Source organism: Mustela putorius, unplaced genomic scaffold (genome assembly GCF_011764305.1).
Source record: "Mustela putorius furo isolate JIRA1106 unplaced genomic scaffold, ASM1176430v1.1 tig00003896_pilon_pilon_pilon, whole genome shotgun sequence".
NCBI lineage: Eukaryota > Metazoa > Chordata > Mammalia > Carnivora > Mustelidae > Mustela > Mustela putorius.
Window position 1 is genome coordinate 716,319 of NW_025422045.1, and position 18,297 is coordinate 734,615.

Sequence of the window (18,297 nt, forward strand, 5' to 3'; positions counted from 1 at the left end):
CATTCTTTTTGTGGATGAATTTCAGTGTGTGTGTGTGTGTGTGTGTGTGTGTATACCACCTTTTCTTTTTTTTAAGATATTTGTCTCTTTATTTACTTATCTGACAGTGAGTACAAGTGGGGGAACTGCAGAAAGAGGGGGAAGCAGGCTCCCCACCAAGCAGGGAGCCTGATGTGGGGCTCAACTGCAGGACCCTGGGATCAGGACCTGAGCTGAAGTTAGATGCTTAACCAGCAGTGCCACCCAGGTGCCCCTATACCACTTATTCTTTATCCTTCATCAGTTGATGGTAGCTGGGCTATTTCTATATTTGGTTATTTTAAATAATGCTATAATAAGGAGATGCATCTATATCTTTTTGGATTACTCTTTTTATATTCTTTAAATACTGAGTAGTGGAATTACTGAATCATATGGTATTTCTGTTTTAGAATGTTTGAGGAACCTTCATACTGTCTTCCACAGTGGCTGCACCGGTTTGCGTTTTCACCAGCAGTGCACAAGGATTCCTTCTTCACCACATCCTCAGCAACACTTGTTTCTTGTGTTTTTTAATTTTAGCAATTCAGGCATGTATGAGGTGATACCTCCTGTGGCTTTGATTTGCATTTCCTGGATGATGATTGATATTGAGCATCTTTTTATGTTCTGTTGGCCACGTATATGTCTTCTTTGGAGAAATGTCTGTTCATGTCTTCTGCTCATTTGGTTTTGGGGTTTTGAATTGTAGAAGTTCTGTATATATTTTGGATACTAACCCTTTATAGGATATGTCATTTGCAAATATCTCCTCCCATTCAGTAGTTTGCATTTTGTTTCCTTCACTATGCAGTAGTTTATTTTTGCTTTTATTTCCTGTGCCTCATGAGTCCTATCTCTAAAAATGTTGCTATAGACAGTGTCAGAATTACTGCCTGTCCTCTCTTTTAGGATTTTTATGGTTTTAGGTCTCAAGTTTAAGCCTTTTATCCATTTTTGTTTTTTGTTTTTTTAAAGATTTCATTTATTTATTTGATAGAGAAAGAGAGAGAGAGATCACAAGTAGGTATAGAAGGGTGGGGGGTGGGGGGAAGCAGGCTCCCCACTGAGCAGAGAGCCCGACATGGGGGCCAATCCCAGAACCCTGAGATCATGACCTGAGCCGAAGGCAGAGGCTTAACCCACTGAGCCACCCAGGTGCCCCAGGCCTTTATCCATTTTGAATTTATTTTTGTGTATGGCATAAGAAAGTAGTTCAGGTTTCATTCTTTTGCATGTACCTGTCCAGTTTTCCCAATTTTACTTGTTAAAGAGACTGTGTTTACCTCGTTGCATATTGTTTCCTTCTTTGTTGAAGATTAGTTGACTATATAATTGTGGGTTTATTTCTGGGCTCTCTGTTCTGTTGACCTGTTTGTCTATTTTTGTGCTAGTACCTTGAAGTCTTCAATTGTGATACCTCTAGTTTTGTTTTTTTCTTTTTCAGGAGTACTTTGGCTGTTTGGGGTCTTTTGTGGTTACATATGGATTTTAGGATTGTTTGTTTTAGTTCTGTGGAAAATGCTGGTGGTATTTTTTCTTTTTAATATTTATTTATTTATTTGAGAGAGAGAGCCAGGGGAGGGGCAGAGGGAAAGAATCTCAAGCCGACTCCCTTTGAATGAGTGTAGATTCCCGAAGCTGGGATGGATCTCATGACCCTGAGATCATGACCTGAGTCAAAATTAAGAGTTGGATGCTTAACCAACTGAGTCACCCAGGCGCCCTTGCTGGAGGTATTTTGATAGGGATTGGATCAAATCTGTAGATTGCTTTGGTAGTATTGACATTTTAACAATTTTTTTGTAGTCCATGAGCAGGGAGTGTCTTTCCATTTCTTTTTGTTGTCTTCAGTTATTTCCAACAGTGTTACATAGTTTTCAGAGTATAGGTATTTCACCTCTTTGCTTAGGTTTACTCCTAGGTATCTTATTGCTTTTGGTGCAGTTGTAAATGAGATTGCTTTCTTAATTTGTCTTTCTGCTGCTTCATTATTAGTGTATAGAAATGCAGCAGATTTCCGTACATTGATTTTTGTATCCTTTGACATTACTTAATTCACTTACCAGCTAGTAGTTGTTTGATGGAGTTTTTAGGGTTTTATATATAGGTATTGTGTCATCTGCACATAGTGCAAGTTTTATTTCTTTCCTAGCAATTTGGATGCCTTTTGTTTCTTTTTGTTACCTGATTGCTCTGGCTAGAACTTCCAGTTCTATAGTGAATAAGAGTGACAAGAGTAGACATCCTTGTCTTGGTTCTGACCTTAGGGGAGAAGCTCTGTTTTTCACCATTGAGTATGATGTCGGATTTCATACAAGGTCTTTATTATGTTTAGGTATGTTCCCTCTAAACCTAAATTTGTTGAGGTGTTGTTTTTTTATCATGAATGGATGCTGTACTTTGTCAAATGCTTTTTCCTGCATCTGTTAAAATGATTATATGGTTTGTATCCTTTCTCTTAGTAATGTGATCTGTCATGTTGGTTGATTCATAAATATTGATCCACCTTTGCATCTCAGGGATAAAGCCCAACTGATTGTGATGAATGATCTTTTTTTTGATGGATTGTTGGATTTGGTTTGCTAATATTTTGTTGAGGATTTTTGCATATGTGTTCATCAGAGATATTGGTCTACAGCTATTTTGTTTGTTTTGTTTTGTTTTCATGGTATCTTTATCTGGTGTTGGTATCAGAGTAATGCTGACCTTACAGAATGAATTTGGAAGTTTTTCTTCCTCTTCTATTTTTGGAGTAGTTTGAGAAGAATAGGTAATAATTCTTTTCTTAAAGGTTTGGTAGAATTTTCCTGTGAAGTTCTCTGGTCCTGGACTTTGGTTTGTTGGGAACTTTTTGATTACTGATTCAATTTCATTGCTGGTAATTAGTCTGTTCAAATTTTCTATTTCTTTCTGTTTCATTTTGGTAGGTTATAGGTTTCTAGGAAGTTTTTTATTTCTTCCAGGTATCCAATTTGTTGGCATATAATTTTTCATAATATTCTCTTAAAATTCCTTGTATTTATGTGGTGTTGGTTGTTATTTCTTTTTCATTTGTGATTTTGTTTGCGTCCTCTCTCTCTCCCTTTCTCTCTCCTTTTTTTTTTTTTTTTTTTTTTTTTTTTTTTTTTTTTTTTGGTGATTCTGGCTTGAGGTTTATCATTTCGTTGATCTTTTCAAAGGACCAGCTCCTGGTGTCATTGATCTGTTCTATTGTTTTTATAGTTTCTGTATCATTTATTTCTGATGTAATCTTTATAATTTCCTTCCTTCTGCTGCTTTTGGTTTTGTTTGTTCTTCCTTTCTAGTTTTTTTTTTTGGTGTAAGGTTAGGTTGTTTATTTGATATTTTTCTTATTTCTTGAGGTAGGCCTGTATTGCCATAAACTTCCCTTTTAGAACTGCTTTTGCTGCATCCCAAAGATTTAGGACTATTGTGATTTCATTTTCATTTGTTTACATGTAATTTTTTATTTCTCCTTTGATTTCTTGGTTGACCCATTCATTTTTTAGTAGTATGTTATTTAACTTCCATGTATTTATGCTCCTTCCAGATTTTTTTCTTGTGGTTGATTTCTAGTTTCATAGGACTGTGGTCAGAAAAGATGCATGGAATGACTTTGATCTTTTTTAATTTCTTGAGACTTGTTTTGTGACCTAAATTTGTTCTGTTCTGAGAATGTAGAATGTTCCATACGTGCTTGAAAAGAATGTATTTTTTTTAAGATTTTATTTATTTATTTGAGAAAGAGACAGAGACAGAGTAAGAGCACATGAGAGGGGAGATCAGAGGGAGAAGCAGACTTCCCATGGAGCTGGGAGCCTGATGTGGGACTCGATCCCAGGACTCCAGGATCATGATCTGAGCTGAGCCACCCAGGGACCCAAGAAGAATGTATTCTGCTATTTTAGGATGTTCTGAATGTATCTGTTAAGTCACTTGGTCCAGTGTGTCATTCAAAGCCACTGTTCCCTTGTTGATTTTGTTTAGATGATCTGTCCATTGATATAAGTGGAGTGTTGAAGTTCCCTACTATTATTGTGTCACTATTGATTAGTCCTTTGTGTTTGTTATTAACTGTTTTATTTATTTGGGTGTTCCCATGTTGGATATATAAATATTTACCCAATACAAATAATTGTATCTTCTTGTTGGATTGTCCCCTTTATTATTATATATTGTCCTTTGTCTTGTTAGTGTTTTACAGTCTATTTTTTCCAATTTAAGTACTATTACCCCAGCTTTCTTTTGACACCCATTTGCATGGTCAGTGTTTCTCCATTCATCCATCTCCCCTCGCTCTCCATCTGAGGTATCTGGTTCTAAAATAAGTCTCTTATAGGCTGCATATAAATGGATTTTGTTTCTTATCCATTTTGTTACCCTGTGTTTAACTTGGAGCAGTTAAGCCATTTGCATTCAGAGTAATTATTGATAGGTATTTGTTAACATTCTATTACTTGTTTTTTGTGGTTATTTTTGTAGTTCTTGTCTGGTTCTTTCTTGTCTTGCTCTCTTCCACGGTTTTCTGACTTTCTTTAGTGATACACTTGGATTTCTTTCTCTTTATTCTTTGCATACTTATTAATGTTTTTAGGTTTATGGTTACCATTAGGTGTGTATATAACATCTTCAGCATGTAACAGTCTATATGAAGTTGGTGGTCATTTAAATTTGAATCCATTCTTTTCTCCTACCCTGTTTTATATTTTACATCCTTCCATGTTGTGAATCCCTTGACTGAGTTTTATAGATACACTTAATTTTATTGTTTTTGTGTTTTCTACTTTTCATACTCTCACAAATGGTCTTTCCTTTCCACTCAAGGTGTCCCTTTGAATATTTTTTGTAGGGCTGGTTTAGTGCTTATGAACTCTTTTAGTTTTTGTCTGAGAAACTCTTTATCTCTCCTTCTGTTCTGAGTCTTACTAGATTGAATATTCTTGGCTACACATATTTCCCTTTCAGCACTTTGAATATATCATGCCATTCTCTCTGGCCTAAGTTTCTGTTGAAAAATCTACTGATAGCCTTAGGGGTTTTCCCCTTGTATATAACTATCTTCTTTTCTCTTGATGCTTTTAAGTTTTTTTCTTTATCACAACGTTTTGCCATTTATTTTATTTTTTAAAAGATTTTACATACTTATTTCAGAGAAAAAGAGAGCTGATGAGTTGGGGGAGATGCAGATGGAGTGGGAGAGGCAGACTTCCCCACTGAGCAGGGAGCCAGATGCAGGGTTCAGTCCCAGGACCCTGGGACCATGACCCAAGCTGGAGGCAGATACTTAACTGAATGAGCCACTCAGATGCCCCTACTTTTCCCATTTTAATTATTGTGTGTCTTGGTATGGACTTCCTTGGGTCAGTTTTGTTGGGCAATATCTGTACCTCCAGGATCTGGATATCTGTTTTCTTCCCCACTTTAGGGAAGTTTTCAGCTATTATTTATTTAATTAAATATTCTGCTTCCTTTTTTCTTTCTTCTTTTGGATCCCTATAATGAGAATGTTATACATGGGGAGTCACTGGGTTCCCTAAGTCTATTCTCATTTTGCATATTTTTTTTTCTCTCCTTTGCTCCACTTGATTACTTCCCATTACTCTGTCTTCCAGGTCATTAATTTGTTCCTCTGCTTCCTCTAGCCTGTTATTTATTCCATCAAGAGTATTTTAAATTTGAATTATTTTTTTCTTCATGTCTAATCAGTTCTTGTTTTATCTCTGTGTTGTGGATCTCACTAATGTCCTTCACTCTTCTCAAATCCAGTGAATATCTTTATGATCATTACTAAATTCTTTGTCAGGCATATTTATCTGCATTTCATTTGGGGTCTTGCTGTGATTTTGTCCTATTGTTTCATTTGGGACATATTCCTCTGTCTCCTCATTTTGCCCAACTCTTTGTTCTTGTGTGTTACAAAGTTCAACTATTTCTGTTGCTCTTGAATGTAGTAGACAGGGTGTGTACTTTTAATGACATGATGTTAGTATTCTTCTACAGGGGATGTGCAGCTACTGGGGAGACTAGGCAGTTGGGTTGCTCTGCAAGTTGGAGAGGGACAGGCAGGTGAGGGGTGCAGTTTTACCAGTATGTGTGTCCTCCATGGGAGGTTGGAAGATGCAGTGTTGGCAGTTTGCACTGTTCTCCTGGGGGAGAGGACCTGCAAGGAAGGGAATCCATTTATAGCTGGAGGTGGCAGGGCACAGTGTAAGCAAGTTAGATAGTGAACACTTATGCTGAGCTGATTCCCACAGGTAGCCATGTGATAATGCTTGGGGTCAGGGGAGGGATATGAAGCCTGCCACTCCTTTGTTCCTAGAGAAGTTCCTCAGGGAATTCTGAAATTAGTAACTAACTCTCCCAGTTGTTTTTCTTTTTTTAATTTACAATTTCATTTTATTATTTTATTAGAGTGAGTGAGCAAGAGAGAGGGAGCATGAGTTAGGGAGAAGCACAGAGGCAGAGGGAGAAGCAGACTCACTGCTGAGCAAGGAACCTGATGTGAGACTCTATCCCAGGACTCGGGATCATGACCTGAGCCGAAGGTAGACGACATAACTGACTCAGCCACTAAGGTGCCCCCAGATGTTTTTCAAACTGCTGCTTCTAAGCTGTATCTCTGGTGCTGTTTGTTGTGCTGTCTCTTTAAGGGTGGGGACTCAACTTCCTTTTGTTCCCTGGGCTCTCCCATAGCTGAGCCTGCCAATTTTTAAAGTTCCAGGCTTTAAAGACCCACTGGTTGTAAGAACTCATGAAATTTGATCCCTCTGATTTCACAGCCAAATGCCATGGGACTTTGTCTTCCTTATTCAGGCTCCTGTTTCTCATCTCCTTCATGCGTGTGTCTTTCTTCCCCTGGTGGCCAGACCTGTGGGGTTTAGCTTCTAACTGCATCTCTACCTTTCCCACCCTTTTTGATGTGGCCTTTTTCTCTGCTTTCTCTGTGGAGTTTGTTCTGCCAGTCTTTGGGTCATTTTCTGGGTTATCTGTACTGATGTGAGTGTAATCTAGTTGTATCTGCAGGACAGGTTAGTTTAGGGACCTCCTACTCAATCTTCCCTGGACCATTTGTTCTTATTTGAACCACTATAAATTTATAGAGATTCGTTTTGTGGCCTGGAATGTGATTTAAATTGGTAAATGTTCCCAGTGCCCTTGAAAAGAATGTATATTCTGCCTTTGTAGGGAGGAGCATTCAGTAAATATCAATTATGTCAAGTTGCTTGATAGTATCATTCAAATCTTCTGTATCTTTACATATTTTAGTTTACTTGTTCCATCAGTGACTGAGAGGGATATTGATCTCCAAATAAAATTGTGGATTTGTTTATTTTCCCTTTTTCAGTTTGTCAGTTTTTATTACATCATATACTTTGGAGGTCTATATTTAAGATTGTTATGTCCTCATATTGAATTGAACCCTTTATTATTGTGACACACTTTATATTCCTCATAGTAGACTTTGTTGTGATATATACTTAGATATTAAGTAACTATAGCATTTTTTAGCTTTTTTTTTTTTTTTTTTTAATGGTAAGCTCCATGCTCAGCAAGGGGCTTGAATTCACAACCCTTAGTTTCAGAGTCACATGCTCTCCCAACTGAGCCATCCAGGCACGCACTTAAGCTTTATTTTAATTAGTGTTAGCATTAGTTTATCTTTTGCCATCCCTTTACTTGTAACTCCTTTATATCTTGTAGGCAGCGTATAGTTGAGTACTTATTTTCTTACTTGTTTATTCATTTGTTTAATGCAGTCTCTGACTTTTCAAGTGGGATATTTAGAACATTACATTTAATGTGATTATTAATATGGTTGTGTTTAATTCTGTTAACTTCCTGTTTATTTGCATATTTTCTTTCTTTCCCTTTCTTCTCTCTCTCCTTCTTTTGGATATTCTTTTAATGATTCCATTTTATCTCCTGTATTCTCAACTCTTTTCTATGCACATTTTAGCATTCCTCATACAGTTCTTTATCATTGTCTACCTTCAAGAAATATTACAGCACTTTATGAATAATTTAAGAACCTTTTAGTGGTATATTCCATTTACTCTTTTCTGCCATTTTGGCTGTTGTCATACATTTTACATATACACAAATTCCACACTATATGGTTAGTTTTTGCTTTAAAGAATTATCTTTTAAAATTAAAAAAAAAAAGTTTTGGCATAGTACACATAAAATTTACCCTGTTGTATTTTAAATGTACAGTTCATGGTGTTACGCACATGCACAATGTTATGCAGCCAAACACCAGAACTCTTCTTTCATCTTACAAAAATTGCAACTCTGTGTCTATTAAATAGCAATTCCCCATTCCCTTCTTCCCCACTCCTGACAACCACTGTTCCGCTTTCTATCTTTATTATTTTGACCACTCTAGGTACCTCATAAAAGTGAATTCATACAATGTTTCTCTTTTTGTGATGGGCTTATTTCACTTAGTATACTGTCCTCCACTTTCATCCATGTTGTATCATGTGTCAGAATTTCATTCTTTTTAAGGCCGAATATACTCCACTGTATGTATATACCACATTTTGTTTATCAACTAGTCTGTGGATACTTGGGTTGCTCTTGTCTTTTGGCTATTATGAATAATCCTGCTATGAGCATGAGTATATAATTAATCTTTTTAAGACCCTGCTTTCTGTTATTTGGGGTGTATGTCCAGATGTGGAACTGCTGGATCATACCATGTGGAATTGCTCTAATCATAAGATTAAATTAAATCTTTAATTTTTTAAGAAAAAAAATACTGCTTTTCTGCAGCAACTGCATCATTTTACATCCTCACCAATGGTGCATTAGGGTTCCAGTTTCTCTGTATTTTCACCAGTACTTGTTTTTTGTTTGTGTGTGTGTGCATGTTTTGAGTTTTGTTTTTTTTAATAGTAGTCATCCTTGTGTTTATTAGATCATTCTCTCTGTGATTTTGATTTGCATTTCCCTAATGACTGGTGATTTGATCACCTTTTCATATGCTTGAAGTAAGCCATTTATATATCTTCTTTAGAGAAATACCTAAAAAAATATACAGTGTACTTAAACAGTTGGTGGACTGTTCTCTATTACTGATTTGGAGGAGTTCTTTACATATTCTGGATATTAACCCTTTATCAGATACATGATTTGCAAATATCTGCAAACCATTCTATAGGTTGGCTTTCTCTCTGTTCATTTTGTCCTGTGATGTAAGTCCAGTTTATTTTTCCTTTTGTTTCCTGTACTTTTGGTGTCCTATCCAGGAAATCACAACCAAATCCAATATCATGTACCATGTCCTCTGTGTTTTCTTCTAACAGTTCCATAATTTGGGAGTTTACATTTAGGTCTTTGACCGAAGACCAAGGCGTTTGAGTTAATTTTTGTATATGGTATGATATAGGGAGTATAGGTTCATTATTTTGCTTGCAGATAAAGTTTCCTAGCACTGTTTATTCCCAGTGAATGTCTAGATACCCTTGCCAATAATTATTTGTCCTTGTGTACATATGTTTATTTCTGGGCTTTCTTTTCCATTGGTCTATATTTTATGAAGGTATCATATTGTTTTGATTACTGTAGCTTTGTAATAAATTTTGAAATCAGGAAGTGTGAAACCTCCAAATTTGTTATTGGTTTTTGGGATTGTTTGCCTATTTCTGGTCTTTTGAGATTCCATATGAATATTAGGGTGGATCTTTCTATTTCTGTAAAAAACACAATAGGAATTTTGATAGAGATTATGTTTAATATATAACTATCTTTTGGGTAATATTGGTATCAGAACTAATATTAAGTCTTTCCAATCCACAAACACAGAATTTCTGTCCACTTATTTGTGTTTAAATATTTTCTGCAGTGTTTTGAACTTTTCAGTGTAAAAGTCTTCCACCTCCTAAGTTATGTTTATTCTAAAGTATTTTATTCTTTTTCATGGTCATTACTTTTTAAGAATGTTCATTGTTAGTATATGAAAATATAACTGATTCTTATGAATCAATTGATTCTGTATCTTGCAGCTTTACCAAATGAATTTATTCTTACAGTTTACTTGTGGAATCCTTAGGGTTTTCTACATTTATGTGCTATCTGTGAATAAAAATAAGCTTTCTTCTTTTTTTATGTGGGTGCCTTTTAATTCTTTTTCTTCCCTAGCTGCTCTGACCAAGACTTCTGGACTAAGTTGGATAAACGTGGCAAAAGTAGGTAACTTGGGGTGCCTGGGTGGCTCAGTGGATTAAACCTCTGCCTTCAGCTCAAATCATGATCTCAGGGTCCTGGAATTGAGCCCCGCATCGGGCTCTCTGCTTGGCAGGGAACCTGCATCCCTCTCTCTCCCTGCCTGCCTCTCTGCCCATTTGTGGTTTCTCTCTCTGTGTCAAACAAACAAACCAATCAATCAATCAATCCAAAAGGAGGTAACTTGTGTTCTTCCTGATCATAGAGCTAAAGCTTCCGGTCTTTTACCACTGAGTCTGTTAGCTGTGGGCTTTTCCTATATGGCTTTTATTATGTTGAAGTAGTATCATTCTGTCATGAAAATGTGTTAAATCTTCTCATATGCTATTTCTACATCAATTGAGAGGATTGTGAGTGTGTTTTTTTCCCTTCCTTCTGTTAATGTGGAGTGTTACGTTGATTGATTTTCATATGTTGAACCATCCTTGCTTCCAGGAATATATCCCACTTGGTTGTTCTGTATAAACCTTTGCATGTACTGCAGAACTCAGTTTGCTATTATTTTGTTGGGGATTTTCACATCAGTATTTCTGAGGGATATTGTTCTGTAGGTTTTTTTCTCATGTTTTTCTCTGGCTTTGGTAATGGACTAATGCTGACTTTCACAGAATGAGTTTTGGTCTCTTCAGTTTGGGATAAGAATTTGAACATGATTGGTGTTAATTTTTCTTTATTTTTTAATATAAATTTTATTTCATTTTTTAAATTAACATAATGTATTATTTGTTTCAGGGCTATGGTTCTGTGATTGATCAGTCTCAAACAACACTCAGTGTTCACCACAACATATACCTTCCCCAGTATCCATCACCCAGCCACCCCATCTCTCCATTCCCCTCCCTCCAGCAATCCTCAGTTTGTTTCCTAAGATAAAAGTCAGTTATGACTTATCTCCCTCTCTGGTTTCATCTTGTTTCATTTTTTCCTCTCTTCCCCTGTGATCCTCTGCCTTGTTTCTCAAATTCCACATATCAGTGAGATCATATGATAAGTGTCATTCTCTGATTATTTCACTTAGCATAATACCCTCTAGTTCCATCCACATCATTGCAAATGGCCAGATTTCATATTTTGATGGCTGCGTAATATTCCTGTGTGTGTGTGTGTGTGTGTGTGTGTGTGTGTCTGTCTGTCTGTCTGTCTCATCTTTATCCATTCATCTGTCAATGGATAGCTGGGCTCCTCCCATAGTTTGGCTATTGTGGACATTGCTGGTATAAACACTAGGGTGCAGGTGCCCCTTTGGATCACTACATTTATATCTTTGGGGTAAATAAATACCCAGTAGTGCAATTCCTGAGTTGTAGGGTAGCTCTCTTTTCAACTTTCCAAGGAACCTCCATGCTGTTCTCCAGAGTGGCTGCACCAGCTTGCATTCCCACCAACAGTGTAGGACGGTTCTCCTTTCTCTGCATCCTCGCCAACATCTGTCATTTCCCGACTTAATTTTAGTCATTCTAACTGGTGTGAGGTGGTATCTCACTGTAGTATTGATTTGTACTTCCCTGATGCCGAGTGATGTTGTATACTTTTTCATGTGTCTGTTGGCCATTTGGATGTCTTTTTTGAAGAAATGTCTGTTCAGGTCTTCTGCCCATTTCTTGATTGGATTATTTGCACTTTGGGTGTTGAGTTTGTTAAGTTCTCTATAGATTTTGGATACTAGCCCTTTATCTGATAAGTCATTTGGAAATACCCTCTCTGATCCTGCCAATTGTCTTGTTTTGTTGATTGTTCCCCTTGCTGTGCAAAAGCTTTTTCTTAGTAAAGATCCCTGCATGTGGCTGTCCAGTTTTCCCATCACCATTTGTTGAAGAGACTGTCTTTTTTCCATTGGATGTTCTTCCCTGCTTTGTGGAAGATTAGTTGACCATAGAGTTGAGGGTCCATTTCTGGGTTCATTATTCTATTCCATTGATCTATGTCTGTTTTTGTGCCAGCACCATACTGTCTTGATGATTACAGCTTTGTAATAGAGCTTGAAGTCCAGATTTGTGATGCCACCAGCTTTGGTTTTCTTTTTCAACATTCCTTTGGCTATTTGGGGTCTTTTCTGGTTCCATCCAAATTTTAGGATTATTTATTACAGTTCTGTGAAAAAAAGTTGATGGTTTTTTGATAAGGATTGCATTGTGTAGATTGCTCTAGCTAGCATAGACATTTTAACAATATTTGTTCTTCTATTCCATGAGCATGGAACTTTTTTCCATTTCTTTGTTTCTTCCTCAATTACTTTCATGTGTATTCTATAATTTTCTGGGTACAGATCCTTTGCCTCTTTGGTTAAATTTATTTCTAGGAATCTCATGGCTTTGGGTGCAGCTGTAAATGAGATTGACTCAATTTCTCTTTCTTCTGTCTCATTCTTGGTGTATAGAAATGCAACTGATTTCTGTGCATTGATTTTATATCTTTTTTTTTAAAAAGATTTTTATTTATTTGACAGAGATCACAAGTAGAGAGGTAGGTGGGAGTGGAGGGAATGCAGGTTCCCTGCTGAGTAGAGAGCCCGACGTGGGGCTCAATCCCAGGACCCTGGGATCATGACCTGAGCCGAAGGCAGAGCCTTTAACCCACTGAGCCACCCAGGTGCCCCTTGATTTTATATCTTGACACTTCATATGAATTCCTTTATGAGTTCTGGCAATTAGGGGGTGGAATCTTTTGGGTTATCCACATAAAGTATCATGTCATCTGCTAAGAGTGTTTGACTACTTCTTTGCTGATTCAGATGCCTTTATTTCTTGTTGTTGTCTGATTGCTGAGGCTAGGACTTCTAGTACTTGTTGAATAGCAGTGGTGATATTGGACGTCCCTGCCATGTTTCTGACCTTACAGGAAAAGCTCTGAGTTTTTCCCCATTGAGAATGATATGTACTGTAGGTTTTTCGTAGACGGTTTTTATGGTATTGAGGTATGTTCCCTCTATCCCTACACAGTGAAAAGTTTCAATCAAGAAAGGATGCTGTACTTTCTCAAATGCTTCTTCTGTGTCTATTGAGAGGATCATATGGTTCTTGTCCTTTCTTTTATTTATGTAGTGTATCACATTGATTTACCGATGTTGAACCCTTATAGCCCTGGAATTAATCCCATTTGGTCGTGATGAATAATCCTTTGACTGTATTGTTGGATCCTTTTGGCTAGTATTTTGTAAGAGTTATTATATCCATGTTCATCAGGGACATTGGTCTGTAATTCTCCTTTCTGATGAGGTCTTTGTCTGGTCTTCGGATCAAGGTAATGCCTCAAAGAAAGAGTTTGGAAGTTTTTCTTCCATTTATATTTTTTGAACAGCTTCAGAAGAATGGGTGTTAATCCTTCTTGAAATGTTTGGTGAAACTCTCCAGGGAAGCCATCTGGTCCTGGGCTCTTGTTTTTTTTGGTGGGGGGGGGGGAGATTTTTGATTACTGCTTCAATTTCCTTACTGGTTATGGATCTGTTCATCTTTTCTATTTCTTCTTGGTTCAGTTTTGGTAGTTTATAAGTCTCTAGTAATGCATCCATTTCTTTCAGATTGTTTGATTTGCTGGCATATAGTTGCTCATAATGTGTTCTTAGAATTGTTCGTATTTCTTTGTTGTTAGTTTTGATCTTTCTTCTTTTATTCATGATTTTGTTTGGGTCCTTTCTCTTTTCGATAAGTCTGACCAGGGGTTTATCAATCTTATTCTTTCAGAGAACCAGTTCTTAGTTTCATTTATCTGTTCTACTGTTCTTTTGGTTTCTGTTTCATTGATTTCTGCTCTGATCTTTATTATTTCTCTTCTCTTGCTGGGTTTAGGCTTTATTTGCTGTCCTATCTCAGCTCTTCTAGATATAAGTTTAGCTTCTGTATTTGAGACTTGGTTTCTTGAGAAAGACTTGTGGTGCTATATACTTCCCTCTTAGGACTGCCTTTGCTGCATTCCAAAGGTTTTGAACAGTTGTGTTCTCATTTTCATTTGTTTCCATGATTTTTAAAGTTCTTTAATTTCCTGATTGACCCATTGGTTCTTTAGTGGGATGCTTTTTAGCCTCCATGTATTTGAGTTCTTTCCAACTTTCCTCTGGTCATTCAGTTCAGCTTTAGGGGACAAGAATGAAAATGGCGGCCTCCCAATCTCTGACCCCAGAGAAGCTGAGAACTTGGGATCCCACTCCTCAGTGAGCCCTTTGAGAAAAGCAGTCAGTCACTCCTGTCTCCCTGGTTTCTGGCTGCACCCTATGCTCTAACTCCTAAAAGTTCTGATTTTGTGCTCCGCTGCTCTGTTACTTGCCAGTAGCCAGCTGATGGAAGCTCCCTCCCCGCTATGGTGTGTCTTCCCATATATCACCTCATACTCACTTCTCTGTACCACCTACCTTCCAGAAACTGGTCACTTTTCTGTTCATAGAATGGCTGCTACTCTTTTCTTTGATCTCTGATTGAGTTTGCAGGTGTTCAGAATGATTTGATAGCTACCTAACTGAATTCCTGGGACCGGATGAAATTAAAGTCTCCTACTCCTCTGCTATCTTGGACTCTTCTTGGTGTTAATTTTTCTTAAAATATTTGGTATAATTCTCCAGTAAAGCCATCTGGTTCGGGGATTTCCTTGCTGAGAGGTTTTTGAGTGCTCCTTCAGTCTGCTAACTAGTTACATATTTGTATTGCCTGAACTAATTTCCTATTTCTTCATCATTCAGTTTTAGTAGTTTGGTAGTGTCTAGGAATTTACTTCATCTAGGTTATCCAATTATTGGTGTATCATTGCTCAGAGTATTCTCTTATCCTCTTTATTTCTGTGGTTTTAGTTGTAATGTCTACTGTCCCATTTACAATTTTATTTCTGTAAGTCAGTTTTAATATCCCCTTTCATTTCTGCTGTTATTTGAGTCTATCTTTTTTTGCCTAGATAAAGTAAATTTTGTTAATCTTTTCAAAGAACCAACTCTTAGTTTCATTGATTTTTCTCTACTGTTATTTTATTCTCTATTTATCTCTGATCTAATCTTTAGTATTTCCTACTTTCAGCTAGCTTTGGGTTTAGTTCTATAGTTTAGTTCTTTAGTTGTTATGATTTGAGATCTTTATTCTTTTTTAACATAAACATTTGTAGCTATACATTTTCACATTAGCATTGCTTTCACTATATCCTGTAAGTTTTGGTACATTGTGTTTTAGTTGTCATTTATCTGAAGATAATTTCTAACTTCCCTTATGATTTCTTCTTTGACACATTGGTTAAGAGTATATTGCTTAATCCCCACATATTTATAGATTTTCCAGTTTTCCTTCTGATGTTGATTTTGAGTTTCATTTAGTGTGAACAGAAAGTTTGTATGGCTTCAGTCTTTTAGAATTTACTAAGACTTGTTTTGTGGCCTGTGATCTGTTTTGGAGAATGTTCCATGTACACTTAAGAAAAATGTGTATTTGGGGCCACTTGGGTGGTACAGTCAGTTGAGTGTTGACTCTTGGTTTCAGCTTCAGCTCAGGTTATAGTCTAAAGGTGGTGAGATTGAGCCCTGTCGGGCTCCACATTTAGCACAGTCTGCTTGGGTTTCTCTCTCTCTCTCTCTCTGCCCTTCACCCCTGCACATGCTCACATTCTCTCTCAAATAAATAAATCTTTAGGGGTGAAACAAAGGAAAAATGTGTATTTTGCTTTTGTTGGGTGGAATGTACTATATACATCTTTTGGGCCCAGTTGGTCTGCTGGGTTGTTCATGTACTGTTCTTATATCCATAGGTGGGGTATTGAAGTCTACTATAGTCTACTATACTAGTCTACTATACTATAGTCTACTATTGAAGTCTACTATAATCACCGAGGTTTTTTTTCCTCCACCAGTTCTGTCAATGTTTGCCTCATATATTTAGGAACTGATGTTTGGTGAATATACAATTGTTGTAATTTCTTGGTGAATGAAGCATTTTATTACATAATGGCCTTTTTGTCTCTCATAACTGTTTTGACTTATAGTCTATTTTGTCTGATACTATTATAGACCCCCCTGTCCTCCTTTGGGTACCATTTGCATGCAGTGTCTTTTTTCATTTTTCCAATGTATGTCCTTATATCTCTTGTAGACAATATACAGTTCAATCTTATTTTTTTAAATACAATCTAGGGGAAGTTTAATTCATTTACATTTCCAGTTATTGCTGATGGGGAAGAACTTCCCATTACCGTTTTGATTTGTTTTCTGTATGTCTTAAAGCTCTTTACCCTGTCATTTAAATGTTTAACTTCCTAGGAGTCTCAGCCCTGCTTCTTCTCTGGGCCTTCAATGTTGCATTTTATTCCTCAGCCCATAATCTCTTGTACCTAGACATTCATGGTTATGCAGACCCTCTGTAGGCCCTATGTGCAGCAGTTCCCACCACTGCTTCCAGCAGCCTCCAGCCTGATACATAAACTGTGTCACCATTCCATCAGTGCTCTGAATCAGGTGAGACAGTCCCTCAGGCAATCCCCAAACAAGTCAGACCATTACAGGCAAATTCTACTCTTCTTTCCACGAATTGAAAAGCTTCCTTCCATTATGCCAGGAGGGTAAGGGGGAAAAGGGTGAGCATAAATGCCATGAAATTGCCTATCATTTTTGAATATGGCTTTTTAGGTGTTTGCTTGGCTGTTACTGCTTAGTTGGCTTCTATACTGCTCACAACACTACAGTGTCTTCAGTGTGTCCATGTGTGTTTGTTGGGGGACAAGGGCCCGGAACTTTGTAGTCTGCCATCTTCGTGACATCACTATCAATTATCTTTTAAAGAGATTTATTTTAATAAGAAGTCTACTAATATTTATGTTATTATTTCTGTTACTTTATATATGTATGTAGATTCAGATTTCCTCCTGGTATCATTGCCATTTTGCATGAAAGGCTTAACATTTATTTAAGTATAAGGTCTTCCTGTACTTTGTTAAATTCTAATGACCAAAGTTCATTGTCCTTCTTTTCCATTGTCCAAACTGATGCTGAGCTCATTTGGATAATTTTTGCTAAGATCACAAACTCTCTCTCCCTTGTCAGGCCTGTGGCTGAATTCTCTGCTCAGCTCTTTAGACCATAGCTGTTGCCTTTCATGTGTTCCTAGGGGTCTCACCCTGCCCACGGGGTATTTGGGGTATTTAAGTGTCTACCAGGGATTTGAGGAAATTTTGAGGGCTCCATTCTTTCTAGGATTTGTCAACTGAAAATTTCTGCCACCCTGGCAACCCTGTTTTCTCATTTCTCAAACCAGTAAGACTGCTACTTTTTCCTCGAGGTCCATCTCCTATGAACCCATGAAGTAGAAAGTGCTCTCAGAAGCCAGCTGACTATAGAAGAAAAAAAAAAAAAAAGCCAGTTGACTATGGACTTCAGCCAGTATATTTCCCTTTTTTCAAGGAGCATTATCACCTCCAGTTTCTGCTTACTACTGATTATTCATCTATACCTTCAAATATGTTTTTGTTAACCCCAGAAGAGTTGGTCTACTACAAACTGGCATTACTGGAATTAGAACTGAATTATTTCTAAAATGTTTGAGAGATCATTAAGTTATCAATGTTAGTTATTCAGTAATGCAAAAAAGAAAATTTGCAAAATTTTTATATTTCAGTTAAAGATATTTATTACTAATGTGACAATATTTTTAATAATTTTTTCCAGTAAAGACTGAAGACTATATGGAAGTTTCTTCTCTTTTTGCAGGATATAGCCAATGAAGAACACAAAAAAATTGAAGCACTAAAATCAGAAAACAAGAAGCTAGAAAAACAAAAAGGAGAATTAATGATAGGGTTCAAGAAACAGTTAAAATTAATTGATGTTTTAAAAAGGCAGAAGGTGAGTCTGTCCTTAAAAAACACAGTTAAATCATAGGTATTATTTGGGCCACTCTACTAAAACAGTTATTATTTCTACTTTAGATACGTTTTTTGACACACGTAGGCACAAAATTTTTTAAAGATTTTTTTAAAATTTATTTGACAGAGAGAGAGGAGGGAACAGGCTCCCTGCTGAGCAGAGAGCCCAATGTGGGGCTCAATCCCAGGACCCCAGGATCCCGAGCTGAGCCGAAGGCAGAGGCCCTA

General features: G+C 37.0%; 1 protein-coding gene across 3 annotated transcripts in view; it reads left to right on the forward strand.

The window, feature by feature from the left end:
* The window catches only part of TEX9 (testis expressed 9), a 66,353-nt gene that overhangs the window by 45,063 nt on the left and 2,993 nt on the right, over nucleotides 1-18,297 (forward strand). For all 3 annotated transcript variants that reach the window (XM_004779201.3, XM_013049289.2, XM_013049290.2), the window contains one exon: nucleotides 17,915-18,049. In XM_004779201.3, the coding sequence (XP_004779258.1) occupies nucleotides 17,915-18,049 (135 nt within the window). The remainder of the gene's footprint in view (nucleotides 1-17,914; nucleotides 18,050-18,297) is intronic.